General features: G+C 38.8%; 1 protein-coding gene across 2 annotated transcripts in view; it reads left to right on the forward strand.

Annotated features, from left to right (window-relative positions):
• FAM13B (family with sequence similarity 13 member B) overlaps positions 1–19,332 on the forward strand; it is a 77,868-nt gene extending 58,536 nt beyond the window's left edge. The window contains exons 14-24 of one of the 2 annotated variants that reach the window (XM_077823720.1): positions 2,607–2,672; positions 3,820–4,030; positions 8,892–9,021; positions 9,705–9,786; positions 10,098–10,327; positions 10,841–10,924; positions 12,852–12,947; positions 13,594–13,677; positions 13,764–13,936; positions 14,407–14,508; positions 15,851–19,332. In XM_077823720.1, coding sequence (XP_077679846.1) covers positions 2,607–2,672; positions 3,820–4,030; positions 8,892–9,021; positions 9,705–9,786; positions 10,098–10,327; positions 10,841–10,924; positions 12,852–12,947; positions 13,594–13,677; positions 13,764–13,936; positions 14,407–14,508; positions 15,851–15,974 — 1,382 coding nt within the window. In that variant the 3' untranslated portion in view covers positions 15,975–19,332. The remainder of the gene's footprint in view (positions 1–2,606; positions 2,673–3,819; positions 4,031–8,891; positions 9,022–9,704; positions 9,787–10,097; positions 10,328–10,840; positions 10,925–12,851; positions 12,948–13,593; positions 13,678–13,763; positions 13,937–14,406; positions 14,509–15,850) is intronic. The other variant, XM_077823721.1, reaches the window with a different exon arrangement.
• Positions 19,333–22,880: the final 3,548 nt, after the last annotated feature.

Below are 22,880 nucleotides of genomic sequence, written 5' to 3' on the forward strand. Positions count from 1 at the left end.
TAGCTATCTGACTGCTCATGCTTGTGTGTTCTTCAGTTTTATCTGAAGAATGCCTATTTACACTTGGGTATGACTACCACCATGTACAGGACTTTAAACTGCTGAACCCAGGGGTCATTGCCAATCTACAGCCCAGTTAAGAAAAGGACTTTTAGAAATCGAAAAGAAAAAAATAATTGTGCAGGAGTTTAAAGAAACAAACAAACAAAAAAAACCAAGCAGCAAACCACCGAGTTTAGACTAGAGATATTCTAAGAATCCTAAGGGATTTTATGTGCCAAAACCCTGGCACATAAGTCCCTGGGGCTCCTTTGAAAATGTTTGCTTTAATCTTCTGTTATAAATGATATAAGCAAAGTAGTTTCTTGTGAATGACATTTTTTTAACTTAAAGCGCATCTGCCCTTAATAGTGATTTAAGGCAAGAGTAAATCTTTCTACATTTTATTGAATTGCAAAACTAAGGTATTAAACACTAGCCACACAATTTACGTTTGATTAGACCTGAAAGTTTTTTAAAAATCTACTTGTTTTTTTTACCTTAGAAATATCAGGAATGTCAGGTCTTGTCTTCCCTGTTCCATTGGAAGACCTAAAATTGTGTATTGAGAGCTTTTCAGCTTTCAGTTGAAGAAAGGTATTAAACATTTTTTTAAAAACTTTTCTTCCAAGTTTTCAGAAGTTCGGGTTTTGTAGGAGTTAACAAAAGTGTTTTAAAATGTATGAATAAATATAATTTCTTCTCTCGATTCGATGCAAAAACCCCAAACTGTAACTTTTTCATGCATCACTTCTTGAAATATTTGTCTTAACTTGGGATTTGATCTGTTTTCCTCCTCTGATATTGATACATCTGAATTTTCATCAAACCACCCACACCTAGGCTAAATGGAATTGAGACACCGGGAAAATATTGTTCACTGCCATCAATAATAGTATAATCAGAGTCCATGTACTTCTACTTTTTTGTTTTAAAAACCAAAGAGTAGACAGCGCTTTTTACAGATTAGTACAAGGTCTAATACAAACAGTTGGGAGTAAAGCTGTATTTTCATCAAGCTGTTCTGATGACATGTTTTTGAGAACAAAGTTTGAATGGTTTATAAATCACAAGCAATCTTTGATAGATTGCAAACTTGCAAGAGGGAAATAGTTCCTTCCCTTGTTGCCCTGTGACCATACTTAAACCTTAATGAAATATTCCTAAAGTGTACATAAATTAGTGACTCATCAAGCAGATATAGCACATCTCAGTTAGTGTATAAAGTTATACTCAGAATATCAAACAGTGATAATCATTTGAGATAATTGCTACTATAGTTTGTCATCTGTTTGATAATGCTCATTTTACCTATGCATATTATTTGCGTGTAATTGGTCTCCACCAATAATAATTTCCTGCATGAATCCACACATTCCCTCCCATACCTTGCAAAATAGTTAGCTTTGAGCCAAAAGAAACTGTTTGTTCTATTTATGTGTTTAGATTAGTTGCCAGTTTACGCTCTTGGGTGCTAGTAAAATTTTAAGTTTGGAGGGCATACCATTTGATACAGGAGTAACTATGCGCAGGATGCTGAGGACCCTGAGGCCAAGTTTTCAATCTTTGCTCAGAGTTAGGCATCCAAGTTTGAACATTTTGGCCTGTGCATAGTTAAAGAAAGTAATTCACATTTTCATTCGCAATAGCTTATTTATATTATGTTGTACGCTACGTCAGTGTTAATCTGTTTTCATTATATATTCTTATAAAACCTATGTGGCTTTCATTTTTCTTTGTTTTCATGAATTCTCTATATATAGAGTATACCTTAATTTCATATATCCAGTTCTTAAGATAATTTTTTGATCCGTTTTGCGTAAATTATTTTAAGATGGTAGGAATGTCTAGTTCTCTGGTCCTGTTTAGAATTATTGTTAGGACCCCAATCTTCCAAGCGCTCATGCTGGTGCAGACCTTTTTGGCATCCTGTTTTAAGCCAATGAGTGCAGGCCCTGTGAATGCAGAAGTCTTCATTAGTGCAACTGTTTGCAAGATTGGGATTCATTTTCATTATAATATCTTGTTGGCAGAATCTTAAAAGGTTTGTGACCAGTCAGATTCTTGCCTTGTTTAAATGGCATTAAAAGCTTGCTCTTCTAATAGTGAAAAAAGCAAACTCGGGGACATAAATCATTTAATCTTATCACTGGAGGGTGATAGGTGGAAGAAGAAGCTTTCCACATTTGTCCTGCGTGTATAAGGATTACTGATCTCCATTACTTACTTGTGAACAAAAGCTGTATTTTGAACATGTGTGTTTGTTAAAATGTGGAGATGCAATGTGGGTTTTTATTTGAATTGCAGTCAAAAATGATTTTCTTCTTTTAAAACTTTGTAAAGACTTTGGATTAACAGCCTCATTTGGCAAGTGTTGAGAACCCTTAACTGCCATTGAAGTTACTGGGAGTTAAGTGCTCTCAGGACCTAGCCCAAATGAGTAATTGAGCAGTGGGAATGCTTTCCTGTGGTACTGTATCTTCCTGCTTTACATGTTATGTATGGTTTGTTCTGACTGTGCTGTGTGTTCACTTTAGTATTTTTGCCATTCTTTTTCATTTTATTAGCGTCATGCCCTATCACTTTCCCCCTCATTGATTTCAAAACAATGCATCTGCAGAGAGAAGGGGAGGGTAAGTATGGTTCACCATATGTTCAGTTATCTGCCTTTTTGATGGTTTATGGTTTGCTTTCTAACTAGCCCTTCACCTGCTCTCCCCATATTTTGGGACAATTCTGATCTTCAAGTGAAAAAGCTTCCCTTTTTGTATCTTACACTCATGTTTACAAGTCAATTGTTCAAACAATTATGAATTTCTTTTTCAATGGGAAGCAGGTACAAGGGTTATTTTTAAATGTTACATTGTGGGTTTATTGTCATTCTGCACACTTTGAACTCAGTTTTCAAATTCCAGACTTTCACTGGAAAATACAGATTCTGTTACCTTTTGAAAAGAGAAATGAAATATTTTTTAGAAATATAAGCAAACTGCTGGGCAATAAAACATATTTCAGAATTTTAAAGGACACTATCAACTGACTTGTTAAGGTTTTAACTTTTTAAACCTTTTAAAGATTCTCTATTGTTTTGTAATCCCCTGCTTAAAAGCAGTCTCTTCCAACAAATAGTTTCCTTGCTTCTGATGGAGCTTGACATTTGTAACTCCTTTATGTTTACCTCCTTGTTTGTTCACAACAAAAACAATTTTGCCAGCACAGCATAGCTTCAGGAGTAGTGTTGAACTGTGACTGCAGATCAACACATGGAGAAGACTGGAGTTGTGTAGCGCCTACATAAATATTAATTTAACCCCCCCCCCCCATCGTTGTAGAGATGGATTTAAGTAAATAAATATTGCTCCTAAACTAATTGATAGTGTCCATTTTACCTAGCACTATTCAAATGTCAAGAGGATAACTATATAAATAAATTGGTCAAGTACTCTGGAAATCCATCTGCTCTGTAATTTTTCTGCAACTCTTACCGAAAATGCATACTTCCCATAGTCTCCAAGTTGCTTAAGTCTAGAAATAATGCACGAATGTGCTGTTGATTTTGCAAAACAAATGCGTACCCATTAGATATATTTTGAAATACCTGACAGAATTTGTAGCTTTCTAATGTATTTCACTATATTTATTCACTTTGTGTGTGACATATTGTTTATAGTATACAAGATTAAGCATTGGATACTCATTTATTTTTCCTTTTGACACTGTTGTTTTATTACTCTTTTAATAGACTAGTGCCATTTTTGTGTTCTTGTTTGTATTTTGTAGAGCCATTTCCTGCCTTTAAATCTTGGCAGGAGGACAGTGAATCTGGAGAAGCTCAGCTTTCCCCACAAGCTGGAAGAATGAATAGTCATCCTTTGGAGGAGGACTGTCACCCAGTGTTGTCACATCGTAGTTTGGATTTTGGACAAAGCCAGCGTTTCTTGCATGATCCAGAAACATTAGACTCCTCATCAAAAGCACTTTCTTTTGTTAGGTGTGTATATTAGTGTAATTTGGAAAAAACGGTTAGCATGAAAATAATTGTTGTTGTATCTCAGCTTTCTGTTGTAGATCCTCAAGTTTTTCAAGACTTGGTTGACTAGTTGAAGGTCCAAGTGTATTATGTGGTTATGTGGCCATTCAAATGATCACATAATTTTCCCTTTTGTAAAACTGCTATATAAGTGTCTCCTTATGCCAAAACTAGTTGGTCAGGGAGCTTTGTTTTAAAGGGATCAAACTGAAGAAGGCAGCAGGTGCTGGGGTACTGCTTTTTGAAGAAGTGCTTGTCCTGCAGAGTTCTTGCAAAGACTGAGCTATAGAGCTCTGTAGAACAGGCTTCTCCTCCAACTGGTGAGCTTGCTAAAGAGGGGCTTCCTCTTGCACGCTTTGGAGCTCCTCTAGAGTAGGGGCAGGGCAGGCTGATGCTTCTGTGCACTGTAAGATCCCCACAGCAGGGGATGTGCCTGCCTTGTGTCATTCCTCAGCTTGGTTTTAATGTTAACAGCTCCCCAACTGTATCTCTTTTGGACTTCCCCACAGACCGATCTGACTTGGAGACTTTCCACCTCCTTCCCAGCTGCTACTTTGTGTCACTTGGGGAGGAACGGGAGTTCAGTTTGGATGAGACTTACAGGAGGCTAGTTGTGGGGAGAGCAGCCCTAGGTTACTCTCTGGAGGGTAGAGAGGTTTGTGGCATTGTAGTGAGTGAGGGTTTCCTCTGTGCTGGCTGTTGCTGCATAGTTTAGCTCTAATGTGCCTTGTAGTACAAGAGGTTTTGAAAGATGTAGTTTGTAGTTGTGAGAGATGCTTTTGTAAGTGGAAAGAGGCCCCTAATAGTTTGGCCGACCAATCATCACTATAAAGTTGCTTCCAGCTCTGCTGAAATAGAAGAGCAGTTTAGAAAAAGTTTTCAGTCAAGACTCTTGGACCTGCACCTTCCTGTTCTTGTCACAAGCTCTCTCCATGATGGACAGCAAAGGCAGTTTAAAATTGCTATATTTGTGAAGCTTATTTTAGTTTAAGATTTCTGACTACAGTGGAAAGTCTTATTAGAATCTGACAAGAAGATGCTATTTCCTTAGTTTGGGATCTTGGGTGAAGAATAACACTTTTTTCCAAATCTTCTAGGTTGCAGTGCATCTTTCAACTCTGTGTTCGCGGGAACAGAGATGTATTTTACCTGTCTCTGGAAGCAGGCAAAGAAATGTCCTGAGTTCACTAAAGAAATCACCAGAGTGCTTTTTTTCAGGGTCTAGAAAAAGTACTACTTTCTATTAGCCTTATCTTTGAGACTGGAGAGCTTCAGAGGGCTAGCATCTGAATAGATAATTAATGTTTGAAGTTGCATTGTCTGCAGTTTTCTAAAATGAATGCTACTATTGTAACCTTGGAGAAGGATGCAATCAGCAAAGGCCTTCTAGCCTTGAAGATGAGATGTGCATGAAGACTGAAGAGTCCTTGAAGTACTGAAGCATCAGCAATACAGACTTTTATACCCTCCTTTATTCAAGGGCCTTGGTATGGTAGCTTGGTGGAACAATCTGAAAAGACTTTTCTGAAGAGAGATGTTAGTCTTGGCAGCTTCTTTTGTGTAAGGTACTCCCTAGGTAGTCTTTTGAACCCTGCATTATGTGTGTGAAGAATTTTTTTTGCATTAGCAAAACTTTCAAGAGGGAATTTATTAAATAAAATTGTTGAAGAAATTGCAGGCAAAGGTGCTTGAGTTAGAATTTTGTTTTGTCCATTGAAAGCCAAAGGACCTCTTGCTCTCCTATGCTTTTTGGCGCCCAGGAGAATCAAAACCTGCACATGACCTGGGCAAGGAAGTGTGGAAGGTAGGAGGGCCAGCTTTAATGCATGGAACTTGACCGGAACCCTATGGAAGCAGAGGCATTCTCTGAAGTCTAGGTTCACAGTCTGGAAGCAGACAGAGCTGTATGACAGCTGCTTTATGTGGCATACCCATCACACCCAATGAAGAGCAAAATGGTACAAGCTTGTTCAGCCCAAGCCTGCAATAACAGCTTAGGTTCTGCATCTGCGCTGTGGAAAAGCCCTTGCTCCCAAGAACTGTTGGAAGGTAGCAGTGGTTAGGGGGAGCACTTAACACTACAGTTTCTGAAGGAATCATGCTGTCAAGCAGATACTGGGAAGATGGGAGGCTGCCAGCAATGTGAAGGCACCTGGGTTCTGTATGGGTATCCTTACTTCCACTGGATCCCTAAGATCTTCAGCTGTAGGGTCTGAACCCCTAGTATTTTCTGCTGTGAAGAATGATTGAGTTTCAACTCAAGGAGTTGCGAATTCTCTATATGGTGGTAATCTGCTTAGGGGAGCATGACCCTCAAAGAGAGCCAATCATTCAGTGTCCTTTTCTGTCCAATACTATTACTCTGAAAAGTAGTTTTTTAAAAAGTGATTGAATGTGTGTTGAAAATAGTTGTTCCAGGACTTGAGAAACTGAGAACAGGAAAGACCAGATGGGACTCTAACTCTTCGTTCAGCTTTAAATGTTTTGACATGAAAAGTTTTGTCTCTTCCCATTCCCTCACCAAAGTCAAGAGAAAATTAAAAGTTTGGGAAAGACCTATACTATGGTGCAAATTGATGAGTACAATCTCAGAAAAGTGCATATCAGATCTATACAGAATAAGAATATATACCCTTCGTAACACTAATCAAGCATGTGAAATCTTTGAGGCACCAGATATCCCAAATATTGCTAGCTATGAAATGATACCCTGTTCTGTATACTACAGACAGGTGCATTCGTGGAAATTCTGTAACTACTGATTCTTGGTCTTGAAGCGTGGAAGAGTTTCAGCCGTATTGGATCCCAAGAAGCTGAACAAATGCACAAGGAAATCCAAATGCAGCATGAGGACTCCATCTTCAAATATATCATTAATAAACCGTAGGGATTGTAGGGTTTATATATTTGGTGGAAGCGTATCTTGATAGCCATGTGAAACTTAAAAGCTGTTTTAATTGGTAAAATCCTTACTAGTATTTTAATTGATAGCTTATTTTCAGCAGCTCTGTGTTTTTGTGCTATCACTGAGTCTAACAGGGGAATCTTTGTTTTCCCTTCTTAACTAGCATCTTGGTCAAGGAAAACTTCAGAGAATAAATAACTCCAAAGAATAATCTAGGATTTGAGATGAATGGGTTTGTTGATAATCTGAAGAAAGAACAGCTTTTTAACCCAGTCAGATCATCTCTCATCTCGGAGTTCAGTTAGGCATTAGAAGAGTGATCATCTGTGCTTTGAAAGAGTGGGTCACCGTACTACAGAATCGTTATTTTTGCATTAATTAAGAACAATTCAGAGGTGTGCATGTTTAAAAGAACAACCCTAGTGTTACAGTACTTGGGGGCTAGGGATTCTCTTATCTCAATGTCTTATCACTACCCAGGGCATCAAGATAAGAGAATCCCTATCTCCGGGTATTGTAAGACGAGGGTTGTTCTTTTAAACACGTGCACACACCTGAATTGTTCTGATTAATGCTGTTTCTCCTGTACAGTTGGTCATACAAAAAATTAACCTGTATTTTCTAATCTGAGTTTCAGTCAGTCTCTGAATCACTGATGTTATGGATGAGCCAGGAACAGTATGGCAGGGGCCTCTGCTACAAAATCCATCAAAGGAACTGTTTTTAGAACAAATGCTCTTTGATGCAGGGATGTCTTCCTCTGTATTTATAAAGAATTCAGTACATTTTGGGCATTCCGGCAATCTAAAATAATAACACTTGTAGCAGACACCAACCTGAGAGTAATAAGTGTGCATTGAAGCAACTCGTTGGTCAAGGGAAAATCTCTTGAAGAACTCACTAAGAATAAGAATATTTTTTTATATTCTTTTATTTCCCTGTTTGTGGTTTTACTGTTAATTTATTTCTGTAGTGAGGATTGATGGACGTGTTCTCTGTGAATAAATGAAATGTCTTGCCTGTTTATTTGGAGGTACCATTTTCACCAGCCTGATCCTTACATTTGTGTTTAAAGGAAAGATTATGGTTTTCCTTGTAGAAGTGGGTTCTGTAATAGCATAATAGTTTTTAGATGTCATAGTTCACAGCTTTTGGGATGAAATCATCTTGTGGCAAGAGATGTGACTCCACACTTGACTGGTAACTTTTCCAACTGCTCATGTTTTCATCTGAGCAGAGTACAACCTTACAGTGACAATTAGTGGCAATGTAATGTCAGAGAAAAGAAGTTTATAGGTAGGAATGTTTTCCTCTTCATTCTGCTTAGTCATAAAAACAGATCCGTACCTTTTGCAGAATTCCATGTGACCTGTGAAATGCATGTAAATATACAGTTGCTTGTACTGGTTACAGCAGTAGTTTTGAAACATATTTTCCCTGTATGACCCCATTTTCACATGTGACTGTGAAACTCCACTGTGTTGAGTGTGTGACTCCAGACAGCATTGAAGACACTAGTTAAAAATGGTGTCTCCATGCAGCGTGACCTTGCATGCACTGTATGTACAAGGTCACACCGCATAGAGGACACCATTTTGGTTTATAAAATGGCATTCTCTACACAGAGTGACATCAGGTATGGTGTGTGAGGTAATGCTACATGGAGGGCACCATTTTGTATTGCAAAATAGCATCTTCCATGTGCTATGACTGCACATGTATGGTGCATGTGAAGTCATGCTGTGTGGAGGACACCATTTTGTAAAATGGCGTCCTCTGCACGCTCAAGATTACTGTGACCCCCATCTGGTGTTGGAGTGACCCCACTTGGGGTCACAACCCACAGTTTGGGAACTGCTGTGCTACAATCTTTAAAAGGTGCAAAACTTTTGACTGTTTTTTTCACTATTAATTCAGAACACGAAGAGCATCCTTTAGTTCAAAAGATGACAGAAGGGAAGACAGGACACCATATCAGCTGGTCAAGAAGTTGCAGAAAAAAATAAGACAATTTGAGGAACAATTTGAAAAGGACAAAAATAGTAAAGTAAGTTGTTAGTCTGCAAGTTAGCATCCTAACAATGTTTAAAAAAATATATCACCCCCACCCCCTTTTTTTAAATTTTTCAAGGCCAAAGTCTGTCACCCTTACTTACGTTGAAAGTTACCTTATTCCACAAGCAGTTCCATTAAAATTAACATCTACTTGTGGAGTAAGGTACAACTCCAACGTGAATAAAGGTGACATTCTGGCAATATCTGCCCAGCTTTTATGTAGGGGCTATGAATAGGGCGTGCTATGATGGGAGGGTGGGCTTCTGGCAGATAGAAAGAAGTTAATTTGGGACCGTATCCTTCAGTGAGTCCCTGCAGGGGCTTTCTCCTACTGGAACTCACCCATCTTCTCCACTCTGTTCTTCTGATGTTACCTGTAGCCGTGCCACTCTTTTCCTGTCTCAGACTGGAAAACATCTATAGTAGGCAGCATGCTGCCAGTGCTGAGACTGAAGGAGGACCGGCACTGACCTGCATGCAGGTTAGGTGGAGCTGTCAGATGAGATAATGTGGGTGTGGAGAAGGAGAGGAACAAGAACAGCTTAATTAGAATGCTCTATCTAGTGTAAAAATGTAAAATGTTTGTAAAGATTTCACTCAACAAGCTTTAGAGAACAAACATGTTGTGGTTCTCTTTGCCCCTGTGCAAATGTAGCTTGTGTATTTTTTTCCCAGCCCTCCTATAGTGATATTGCAGCCAATCCAAAGGTTTTAAAGTGGATGACAGAGCTTACCAAACTGAGAAAACAAATAAAAGGTATGGAATGTTGCACGAGTTTTGTTTTCAGACCAAGATAAGTTGTCTCACACTAAAACTGAAATAATTTACACATTCAAGAACAACCCTGGGGGTAGTAGAAATCATTTAACTTCTGGATCCTCCTGATTTCTTCTCCAAAATCAGGAGTAGTTTACACTTGTCTCTGAGACATCAGGAAGGGTTAATTGAAAGTAGTTTGTATAAATAACATTTATTATGTCATCCTATCATTTCTTTTGTCATCTGTCTGTTCTAAATAGTTTTTGAAATCTTTCTTCTTTGGGATGGGGCAATTTTCTTAATCCCAGATGAAAAGCACAAATGCTCAGATGGAGAATTCATACCTCAAACACGTCCACGAAGTAACACTCTTCCAAAAAGCTTTGGCTCTTCTCTTGACCATGAAGATGAAGAAAATGAAGATGAACCCCGGGTTGTGCAGAAAGAGAAGAAGCCTACGAAGGAGGCTACGCTTGAACTCATTTTGAAAAGACTGAAGGAGAAACGAGTTGAAAGATGCTTGCCAGAAGACATAAAAGTAAGTCTAAATTCACATTGCTTAGAAACAACAGCTTAAAATACTGTCTAAAAGAGCAATAAAACATCAGTCATCTGAGATGTAATTTTATCAGTAGGTGAGCTTATCAGTCTGGCAAGACCATTAGATTTATTTCAGATATCATTTAATTTTGAGGATGTCTCTGAGTAAAGCCATGTTTTTATTCAGAACTTCTCTCTTCTAACTATATTCTTGTTTGTACTTGCGGTGGAAAGGAGATGGTTGTAATTCTTCTCAGGAATGTCCTCTTTTAAGCCACTAATATATTAGGCTTCCAAAAATGCATCATTGCAGCACATTAGTTTGTTTTGCCAAAATATTCAAGTGTATGTTATTTCTGTTTCTTTAGATAAGGACAGAATATATGGAATATAACTAAATTTTCTGATTTGCTAAGATGCCTATCATTTGCCAAGTTGCCTAATGTAGAGAAGCTATTGAAAAGAGGTACTTGTATGTTTGACATAGATGTGAATTATTCTTGTCTAACAGAAAATGACAAAAGACCATTTGGCAGAAGAGAAAACATCTCTCCAAAAAAGTCTTCTGTACTATGAAAGTCAACATGGACGGCCGGTAATCTTTTCTTAACTTCCTCAAAACTACTCTAAAATACACTTAGGCAGCAATAACTGGTATGCAGTGAGGACCCCGACTGTTAGCACAGTTATTGTAACAAGAAATAATGTAAACTATCAGTTGTGCTCATCAATTTCCTTGTTACCGTTGCTTCTTGTGGAGTTATACATAGTTTTAAAACTAACATGATCACATTCACTGATTATGTAGGGCTTTTTTTCTAAAGCAAAATGTTTATGTTGAAGGCAGGCTATGGAATGGAATGTATGTATAGTTCTGAAGCTGCAGAATTCTGCCCATTGACTTACAAAGAAGAGAGAAATCTTCTGCAAACACATTCCAGTGTTTTGGGGATTCAAGCCTTTTTGCCAGGATTCAAATCAGTTCATTGTGATTCAGATCACTGAATTTCTCACTTAAATTTTCATGGCCAAATATTTTTAATTTTTTCACAAAAATGGAAAATTCTAAAGGCACACGCATTTAATGTATTGTTGTCTTGCTGACTATAAGTATATCGCATATTTTTTATCTAATTCCCAATATAGAAGCTAGAACAGATCTGTGACTTGTCTTTGCAATATAACTCTCAGCCTGCATACTGCTTTTAACATGTGACACAGTGCTTTGCATAAATATAATATGAAGATTTTAGATCTAGCTTGGAAGACTTTAAGGACAACAAAACTCATGACCTACTGTTCCGCTGTGAAATGGAACTACTATACTGGAAACAGTTCTGTTGCTTGTAGTTGTTACTTCATATGTCCGGTTATATATGAAGTTAGCCGTTCCATCATTGTTCATGATAAAGTATCAAAATTGTGATGTGCTGAAAAACCAAACTGATACAAGTTGGAAGCAATATTTTTGCATCATTCTCTGTTTGTTTTGGTGTTGGCATTTTGGAAGAGGTGTAGTTGGAGCTGATGAAACAGTGATACAAATATCCTCTAAACCACTCACAAGTTCTTTAAGATACAGTAAATGTCCAAAATGAAATGCAACAAGAAAACTGTAAAATGTACTAGTTTTGAATGTCTGTACTTGAGGATATGATACAAGAGGGCTTGTATACTCTATTTATAACCTTGGAAAGACTTAGATCTAAAATTCTATATTTATTGCATTTTCTTGCTAGATGATTTCAGCAGCAGTATTTTTCTCTCCACTTATTCATAGTTAATTACTCTAAATGTGTCCTTGATGGATTTTCTGTCAATCCAGTTGCCTTTAACCTGCCTCCCTATATGTGTCGCTGATTGATGTCACTAGTTGTCCAACCACTGGATGTTCCCAAGCCCATTTCAAATTGCTATTATCTTCCACCTCAAGGGGCCAGTATCCCAGCTGTGGATTACCGGTGTGCTGTGGTACTCTGGTCAGATCCCTTATGCTATAGGCCAGGAAGGGGATGGTGTAGAAGTTTAGCTATGCTGGCCCTGCATCACTCAGGGATTTCCCCCTATGGAGGGAATCCTTAGCTAGCCATTTATACTAGTTTTCTGGCTGCTTTATGCTGTCAGAGTAGTGACTGAGAATCTGCAGTAAAACCAAATGGTCTAACACAATAGCATCTTTCTCTTACTTTGCTTACCATTTTTAGAGAATTGTTAGAATACATCCTCAGCCTGCCACTGCTCCAATCTTGGTCCCTTTTTCTCTTTCCCACAGCTCTTTGCAGTTAGAAGCTACTTTTCTACTTGAGCTGCCTTGTCTATTGGGAATTCTTCCCATCAGTTTTTCTTTAAATCATTCCTGAAAGCTGTGTTTCTTTTTGGTGTGTGTTTCTCTTAAGTGTTATGCTGTTAGGTTAAAAATAAACCACACTATATTACAAAGCCTAACTGAGCAGGATGTCTGAGCTGATGGCTGTTTGTGTGAAGTATGCTACTCTGTTACATATTTCTTTCTCTTTCTTTAGGTTACTAGAGAAGAAAGGCATATTGTTAAACCTCTCTATGATAGATACAGACTTGTGAAACAAATGTTGACTAGAGCAAGCATTACTCCCATCCTTGTAAGTAAAGCAAATATTTCTTCATGTATTAACCAGACTATCACCTGACAAATGTTTTCAAATAGTTAATTTGCAAAACTTATCATGAATAAAAGTGCGCCATGCTGGAGTTTCCCTTTTAAAAACTATAGGGCACAATCCTTGTGCTCAAGGCTGTTGAGTGTGTGGGATGGCAAAGGTAGCTCTAAGCCACCTTTACACATGCCCCACCCTTGGGGACAGCCATATTGCACTCCTGCCTCTTCCTGCAGCACTGTACCTGGCCTCAGTGTGCTGTCTGCACCAGGGTGCCAGACACGGCTGGTGAAAGGCTGGCTGTGCTAGCTTTTGAGCAAGCTCAGGGGTCGTCCATACTGGGGGAATCTTCATCAGCCTCCTTTTTAGGGCTGGCATAAGGTTCCTTTGTGCCACTTAGATGGTACAAAGTAATCTTTCCAAAGGCTGAGGATCGAGCCCGATATAGAGAGTGTTTTCCTAATGGACTTTGGATTTTGTATGTGTATCAAGAGTAAAAGTGTGAATGGAAATTCAGAAGGCAAATGTTTGAACTTTATGCAGATTGTATTACTGACATTTCTTTATGTAAGAGCTTAGAATACGCAACATCCATTTGTATATAACAAAAAGCAAATGTGGAATATTGCAGGGGTCACCATCAACTAAGAGGCGGAGTCAGATGCTACAGCCCATTATAGAAGGGGAAACTGCCCACTTCTTTGAAGAAATTAAGGTAAGTAAAACACTTATCAAATGTTTCAGTTCCTCCTTGCATATTCAAGAGAAAGTGTTGTAAACTTCTACTTTTTCACCATGCAGGAAGAAGAGGAGGATGGTGATGGTTTGTCATCAGAATTTAATGATATCTTAAAAACTGCTGTCCAAACACAGTCTATTTCAAGCCCAGCTGAAAATTCGGAGTCTGAGCTTGAAGAAGGTCAAGAAAAGCTGACTCGGGACCTCCGACTATCAAGTATCCGAGCAGCTTCTATGTGCGTATGAATAGGAAGTAATTAGTACTGTACTATTGTGAGAGTTACACTGAATGTACTTAAGACTATAACACCAAATGTGGAGTTTCTTAATATAAGCAGTTGTCTTTCTGTATCTCTCAACAAATGTGTGTGTTAAGTGATTCAAATGAAAAGGAAGTCATCTGAACGTCCAGTTCGGACCTTCTACTGTTCAGCTAAGTGTTTAATTCTCTTAGTAAGTTGTTTCAAATGATTTTGGGATGATGACTGAAGAATTGTACTTCTTTTATTAATGATTAGCCTATGTCTATGTTGGTGTCCCCCCCGCCCCGCCCCCATCAAACATATCCTGGATACTAAACTACTTCTGAGCAAAATCAATGTAATATCAATACACCTAGATTCTTCATTTTGTTTTTAAGAGGGCAGATGAGGGTTTCCTTCTTATTACTTGGCCAACATCTTTTTCTTTCTTTCTTAATTTTTAGGCCTGAATTATTAGAGCAACTTTGGAAAGCCAGAGCTGAAAAAAAGAAGTTACGCAAAACTTTACGAGAATTTGAAGAGGGGTTTTATCAACAGAATGGGAGGTTAGTTTAACAGAAGAATGAATATCAGGCTGGTGCTTCATTTTTCATTGACTATTGCTTTTTATATATCAGACATATTAAAAGTTAACTCTGTTTGAGAAACTGAGGCACTAATTTTTGTAGCAGAGTGTCATCTTAATGTCCACTTAAATATGACCAACCTTCGTGCATTTCAGTAAAGTATTCATTATCAAAATGTTTTACCGCTCGTTCCATATTAAACCAAGAAACCTAGCAAATGGAGTCTAATCTGTTTTACATCAACAATCCATGTGTATGTGCTCTTTCATTATGCATAGTCTCATGAGGGACACTCATTTTAATGTAGGACTAGGTAATAAAATAATCCAGATTCTTCTGTGCATTTTAATAGTGAAGGTGATGCACTCTTTAGTCTTCCCTCCCCCTCCCCCCGTAAAGTGTGACTGGAAATCAAAAGAACAATTTATCTCATTTTATAAAAACAGGATAATCCCTCTGTTTTTATCCAGTGAAACTTTTCTACTAAGAAACATCTACTTTTCTAGTGTTCCAGTAGCCCATTCTAAACAGAGAGTAATTGCTTCATAAACAAGAAGGGGGGCATATTTTTGTACCTTTTTTTAATATATATTCCTTAGTCCTTCAATCTTCCTGCTTAGGTGTCTATTGTTGCAAATTTGGCATAACCTGCTACTGTGCATATATTAAATGCAGTAGCTGTTTTTTCAAGGTAATAGTTAATCGACACCCAGATATAAATAGAACATAATTTATCTTGCTTAACTAAGATTTATATTTACCATTTGGCCAGCTATAAACTCACTGGCAGCTGTAGATACAAATTTCCATTAATAGGGCTTCATTGTGTGCTCATTGACGTCAGTGGCAAAACTGACATTGACTTCAGTGAGTGAATGATCAGGTCTATAGTGAATGGTAAATAACTCTAAATATTTAATTATAGTTTTAGATCTGTTTATTATTTTTTCTTACCTCAGAACTGGATTATAATTTGTAGCTATCCATGAAGTTATTTATTACCAATATGATTAAAAAAAAAATTCACCTATGGAAAAATTTTCCGGAAAAGCTGGAGACATTTTGTAAATATACTGCCGGTGATTGTGCTGAATTAATCTCTTCAGATTTTTCTCTCTCCCAGGTATTTTTAGTCAGTTATTCTGCTAACTTTAACTCCTTGGCCCTGGGGCAGTTGCAGTATATCTGTTGTCAACAGGCTGCATGCCAAAAAGGTCACCCAGAATCATATAGCTAACTCATACTACTTCTGTGTGTGATGTTTGACTTTCTGAGATGTACAGGATTTTCTTGGAATTTAAATATTTTCTTCTCTTTATAGGAATGTACAGAAAGAAGATCGGGCTCCAATGCTTGATGAGTACAGGGAGTACAAGAAAATTAAGGCCAAGCTCAGGCTTTTAGAAGTCCTTATCAGCAAACAAGATTTTTCGAAATCAATATAGATTGTTCCTTAAAAACACTGAATAACATCATGTTTCCTCATACTACCATAGTACTTATCAGGTGCTTGTGTTCATTTTGTCATGCACTGTTGAAAGAACCCAGTTTGTGCACTTTATTATGGTGCCACTATAAAATGTTTGAAGGGTAAGTAGGTCCTGTCTAGAGAGCAAATAAAATGTTCTAAATAAAGAGACTGCCCTGTCCAACTTTAGCAAACACATAGTTTCCTTCAACGTTTTATATTACAGATGCATCTTGTTCCAGAAAGACTATAGAATTTTGTCCTTTAAGCATTCAAGAACTTTGGAGAGTCAATTTTTTGTTATCAACTTTTTGTTATTACCAGCTGTTTGCATTACTGAAGAATTAAGGTATATATCTATATCTTAATGCTACACTCAACTACTCCTGTTGCCTTTTATTATGGAAAACATGACAAAAAATTCCACACACAACTCTTTTCCTGGAATACCAAAAGTGAACAGAAATTCCTTTCAAAGAACTGCTGTGGAACACTTTGTTTGATTTCTGGTATTCTAAATTACATCTGTCACATGGTAATATGTATTATGATCAATGGATTTTGCTACTTAGAGGTCACATTTCCTCATCGATAAGGATGACAATGGACAAACCAGAAAGTGACCTTGCTTAGTGTACTTTTAAAACTTGGAAAAACTGAACAGTTATATCACATGCTGCCTACAGGACTTATGTTACTGTTGTTCATTTTATCAGTTATTGTTTATCAAATAGTGGTCACATAGTGTTTTGTCTGAATTGGATACTGCATCTCACCCTGCAGAAAATTTGAGAAACAAACATATCAGTTTATGGGAAATCTGATGGTGCTCAGACATTTACAGCTCCAGCAGATAAGAGCTGGCTTAGGTCAATTACATAATTTTGCTGTATCTGAAACAAATTTATGAAGGGCTAAAATCACTGTAGTTAAAATGCACCTGAGAATGGACAGTGTCCGTCTTAGTGGGGAAAAATTACTGCTGTATATCACAACGTGTTATGCAGCTGGGGAACAAAAATAAGTGGTTTAACCCTTGTGATATAAGCAAATAGTACATGGGCCTTGCATGATTCAGCTTCAGAATTGATACTAAAACAATGTTTTGATTATCACATCCACTGTGTTGAATGATTATTTAGCTTGCTTATGCTACACAATACAACAGCCATCAACAATGGTTTTTGATTCGGCAAAAACTGTTAATTTTAACTGGTGCTTTATGGATTTTTCAGTGTGCATCAGCTGTTTGTGGCCATGTTTTGCATGCACCTCCTCTCACTGCATGTTTTTATGACCAGCTAATGCCAACACCGATATTATTCACACTGCTTAAAAAAAGACCAAAAATGAATTTTTTTTCACAAAGTTACTAAGAACTGACTAGCATGTAACCTCCTAGATTAGTAGTTCTGTCATGTAAACACATGGAGTAGGTTCAGAATGGGATTTCTAGTGCAGCAGGCCATCTGCGTGGAATAAAATACCTTTTTTTTTTTTTTTTTTTTTTTTTTTACTGTGATTATTGGCATGTAACTTTGGAATTTGGAAGAAAGAACTAAACTAGTTGTGCAGTGGTGGATTTGCCTTTTTATACAGCAAGCTGATTTTTAGTGGACCGTAGAGAATTGTGAGGTTAAACTAATCTTGAGACCATTTATCAATTTTATTCAACTCCATTGTGCAATGTGCACTTCAGTTATTTTTCTTCAGTCTGCAGACGCGGGTGTATCCAAACATCGAAACTAATGTGTACTGTATGGTGTTGTACATGAATGTTTGTGTTTTATATATACCACATGCAAAATGTCAATATGCACTATTTAAATGTTTTAAATAATATATTCCTCCTTTATAATGCTTAAATCTATATGATTCCAATATTTTTATAAGTGAGTGAATGATCAGACTTGTTTCAATTCAGAATTAACAGCTGCTTTGTGTGTGTTATGCAGTGTTTGGCTGTTTATTCAGTATAGTAGATAAGCATGGCAACAGTTATGCTACAAGTGTGTTTTGTGCCATCCTTGTTGAGCAATAAATAAATGGTAGAATTAGGCATTTTGTGATATAACATAGGTTTACTTTGGTACAAGTAAAAACTATATATCTATATATCAATATATAGATATATGTATAAATATATATAAATAAACCAGATATAATTGCATTGCTATGTCTGGCATTCATTGTATAAACTTTTATAATAAAAGTACCTTAACCTGTATTGTCCTATTCCATTGCAGTAGTTTCCTTCATGATATTTTTCTTCAATACAAGGTCCTACAAAGAATGCGGGATCCTTTAACATTCCTTTGGGTTCACCCTGTATTCTCACTCAATCCTTAGCTTGATCCTTAATCTTAGACTAGACTTTTGATAAAAAAAAATAGTTCTGTCAAACAATTCACCACCTGCCAGTGAGGTCAGAACTAGTATTCACTTATAAAACATGCACTCCCAACTTTACTCACTCCTGCTTTCATCCTGGCCATCAAATACAGCCATTGCGTACATTTGTGTAAGCACCATAGGGATTTTTTTCTACAGAGATGGTTTCTAATAGCATCTGTTTGTGTACGATCACACCTAAGATGATCTTTGACTGTATTCTGGTCTTGTGAACAAGCCATTCTGTTATACTTGTTGCATGGGATTATTCATCAAACCGGGATTTTGTCTCTGAGGACTTGTACCGTTTGATCATGGTCTTCCAGAATCACACTTTCTCCTCTTTCTGTAATGATACAAATCTGTTCATGTATCTTGAGGTTTAAGGAAATAGGTCACCTACTGTCTTGGTTCCCACCTTAAGCTTCTGGAGTCCTGTTCACACTAATTAAAACAACTATGAAACTTCTGAAATACACAGTCAAACAACTTAAAATCTACTAGTCTGTTCACATAGTAAACCTTCCTTGATTACACTTAAAGTACAATACTTTAATACATGAGAAACCAATTAAACTGTCTGAAGGATAAAAACATTGTTTTGCCATTTTTGGTAAACAGCATAAAAAAAACTAGCACCATGCTGCCAAATTAATATTTGAGATAGTCTTGACTTCCAGAAGACTTAGTTGTGTTTTTAATTTTGTTTTGAAAATGTTTTAGTAACATGCTGAATGAATTTAACTTCATAAAATATTTGCAGATTAATGTGGACACCTTTCTGAAAGTGTTCTGTCAAAACTGAAATACTTTTATGTTAAGAAAATCCAAAGCTTTAATAGTATCCATAATCTATAGCAGATTTCCTTTGAAGTACAAAATGCATAGTATTTAGAAAGATCTTGATTATGCGCAATATATTAAACAAAACAGTTTTACATTGACTGTTTTCATTTATTTGAAATTATTCTTGGATACTTGTGATATTCTGAAAATGACAGCAGGAAAGATGGAGTAGATCTGAAGGGCAGCTATTAGTTACAACAGTGGTGATGGCCATGTTCTGCCTACATTCACAGGTGTAAAACCCATCAAAGGCAGCAGTGTAACTGAGGGTATAACTACACTGCAATAAAAAACCAGCAGCACCAAGACCCTGAGCCTGGGTCAATTGACTTGGGCTTGCAGGGCTCAGGCTCCAGAACTAAAAATTGCCAGGTAGATGCTCAGGCTGGAGTCTGGGCTGAGACCCACTCGTCCCACTGGGTGTCAGAGCTCAAGCTCTGGGATGAGCCCATATGTGTACATGGCAATTTTTAGCCGTGTAGCCGCAGCCATGAGAACCTGGGCCAGTTGTGACTGTCACAGGTCTCCTGTTGCAGTATAGATGTACCCTAAGGGGCTACCCTTTGCAAAAATACTTGTTATCTCCTATTCCTGTCCATGGTAGGGCAGGCCTCTGGCTTCAGTCAATGAAAATGATACTTTGTCCAGCCAAGACTGATACCATCTCCTATTGTTTCCAATAGGGGTCAATTCAGGACAGATGATGACTCCTTAATTTCCATGTGAGAGCCAGGCAAGGACCAGGGGAATGTGGAGGTGGTAGGGATGGGGTTGTTGGGGGGCAATAGGGAGGGGAAACATGATCGGGACCAGGTGGGAGGGAGACTGAAGGAGAATGCTGGGGATTGAGTGTATTGGGGGAATGGGTGGGGAGAGCTGGAAGGGGCATGCAGAGGAATGGGGCGGAGAGGGAGAGTGGGAAGGAAAGGGAGGAAACAGGCCAAATGTGGGTCAAAAGACTGAAAAAATATGCAGGAAGAATGAGCAAGCAGGTGCCTATTCTGCCTGCCAATGGAAAGTCAGAGAGCAAGTAAATGGTAGTTCCCACAGCCCAGGGGGTAAGAGAGGGTAACAGTCTCTCAGCTGGTCAGTGAACAGGGAGGCTGCATATTTTGCATGCAGACTGACCCTGTGATGATCACACACACCCTGTGCAACTTCCCCTAAAAGTGGAGGGAAAAATCTAAAAAATGTGATTGGCTTAAAAATCATGAGCTTTAAAAAAACCTAGGATGTTTGCCTCATGATTGAACACCTGGTGTTTGGGGCAGTATTTTGAATATGAGGCAGTAATGTAGGTCTGATGCCTAAAGAAGGGCTTTGCAAAATTCACTCAGTGGCTCATAAACTTGGAGCGGCTTGACTGGTTCCAAGGGCCCAATACTGCCAGGTTCTCTTAGATATGGCCACTGGCAGCAAGCTTAGAGTGACCAGACAGCAAATGTGAAAAATGGGGATGAGGGAGGGGAGGGGTAATAGGAGCCTATATAAAAAAAAGACCCAAAAATCAGGACTGTCCCTATAAAATAGGGCCATCTGGCCACCCTAACCAAGCAGCTTGCAGAGAGACTACTGGGGGGATGTAGCGAGGAGAGACCACCTGAGGTGGAGAGTAACAATGTTCTATTAAAGCAAAATAAGTCAAGAAGGGAAAAAACAAAAATAGCCAAGGATAGTGGCAAGTATCCAGGACTAGGGAAATCCCCAGCTATAAATCTACCACTTCATGCTTTGGTGGTGGTGGGGAAGTGCTAGGAGACTGTCACAGTAAGGCAGACCTGGGCCAATACAATAAATAGCTTGTTGCAAGTTCTAGCCTTATAAAGGTCAGGTGACTGAAGACTAGCAGCAGGGGCTGCTGGGAGAAGGGGGCCAGGCTATAAAAAGATCTATATGTTACTCAGACCAGTTGGAGAACCACAGTGGAGGGAACGCCTGGAAGTCTCTCAGCATGGGGCCCAAGGGAGAGCCCTGTGAAAGCAGCTGTGGCCAAAGGCTTGGAGAGATCTGTAGACCAGAGGACTGTGGGAAAGAAGGCCTACAACTTAGGAGATGGCTGTTGTAGGAAGTAGCCCGGAAAATCAGCAAAGGGGAAGGACTGTTATGGAAGATTGTTACCTCTGCCCCAGAAGGAGGAGAAGTCTCAGCTCAGCCTGAGGCCGAATCATCAACTCACTGGAATACCCAAAGCGAGAGGAAACTGAGGCATGGCTCGACCCTGACACTAGGATGAAGTAAGTGACCCTATTGCAGATGCCTTCCTAATTCTGTAATATGGTACTAAAATGCATAGCTGCTTCTCCTGTGCCCTTTTCCAGAAACAGCTAAGGCAGTTCTACAGCAGTAACTCGGTGCTGAAATAGTACAAGCCCTGTTGTTTATTATTTAAGCCCAGGGCAAGATGCAAAGAACAGCCAGGCCCTGTCCCTAGAAGCCTATTAAGGGGAAAACCTCAGTGGATGGTAGGAACAGAAAGGGTTTGGAGTGTTAGGTTTCCTCTTAAACTGGGCTGGTGATGGTGTTACTGATATGAGCTGATCTTCTTCTGGTCCTTGCCAGTGAAGGATAACAACCCCTCTCATCCTGATCAGTCCGGCTTGGGACAATGGCTGGCCTCAGGTTTTTGGCAGTGTTTAAGTTAGTAATAAAGACAAATCTGGGGAGAGGAGTCTGGGCCATTTCCAGTGTTTTTGCTGTTTGGGGAGTGGGGCAAGAACCAAACCAAAGATTCAGATGATGCTTCCTGGCATTCAGCTGTTTCGTACTTCAGGTATTTAGCTACTAATCCCAGTGCTGGTTTCAGCTCCTAGACACCCCCACCACTGCAGATCTTTCTGGGGCAGGTGCACTGGGCAGGTGCACTGTGCCAAAGCTTGTTAACCCTAATGACACTTCCCAATGACCAGGAAGTAGCCCGGGCAATCAGCAAAGGGGAAGGACTGTTATGGAGGATTGTTACCTCTGCCCCAGAAGGAGGAGAAGTCTCAGCTCAGCCTGATGACCCAGGAAGGTGTCCTTCCCAATGACCAGGAATTGATAGCTTTGAGCTGCCATGCTGCAGTGATTTATATGAGGCAAACAGCTGCTGGCCTTCCTTTCCAGCTGAGCACCGCAAATTGCTAATGGTGGTTCTTAGCCTTGATTGCTTCTGAAAAGGAAAATCTTGCTGCCAAGGGGTGTATATGTTCCTCCCTCACTTGCAGATTAGAAAATTGTGGGATGGCCGGACAGGTAGTAAATGTTTGTTCGCTGTGTGTGTGTGTGAAGGGTTTGTGATCCTGTTAGGAGGAATTGCATTCCTTGTCGAGTTGACTCTTCATAACGGGAATTGGGTCATTAACAGGATGCACTGGGAGAGCGAACAGAAATGCCTGATGAGCATGACTGGATTTTACTCCTTCTGGTCACTCATGGTGGGATTCTCACTAATGCCAGGCAGCTGACTGGGCTGGAGTGCTGCTGAAGACTTTGCTTGGTTGAGATAGGGGTGGAAGGGGATGCGTGGCCTCAGAGAAAGGCCATTCCTTATTTTCATCAGTGTTTGTATACACAGTGGGGCATTAGGAAGATTAGGTCAGCAGAACTATGAAGAAATAATGGTTAAAATCCGCTCTAGCTAGTGAGTAATTGTCGTTTTCACAAACTT

This window comes from Eretmochelys imbricata, chromosome 8 (genome assembly GCF_965152235.1).
Source record: "Eretmochelys imbricata isolate rEreImb1 chromosome 8, rEreImb1.hap1, whole genome shotgun sequence".
NCBI lineage: Eukaryota > Metazoa > Chordata > Testudines > Cheloniidae > Eretmochelys > Eretmochelys imbricata.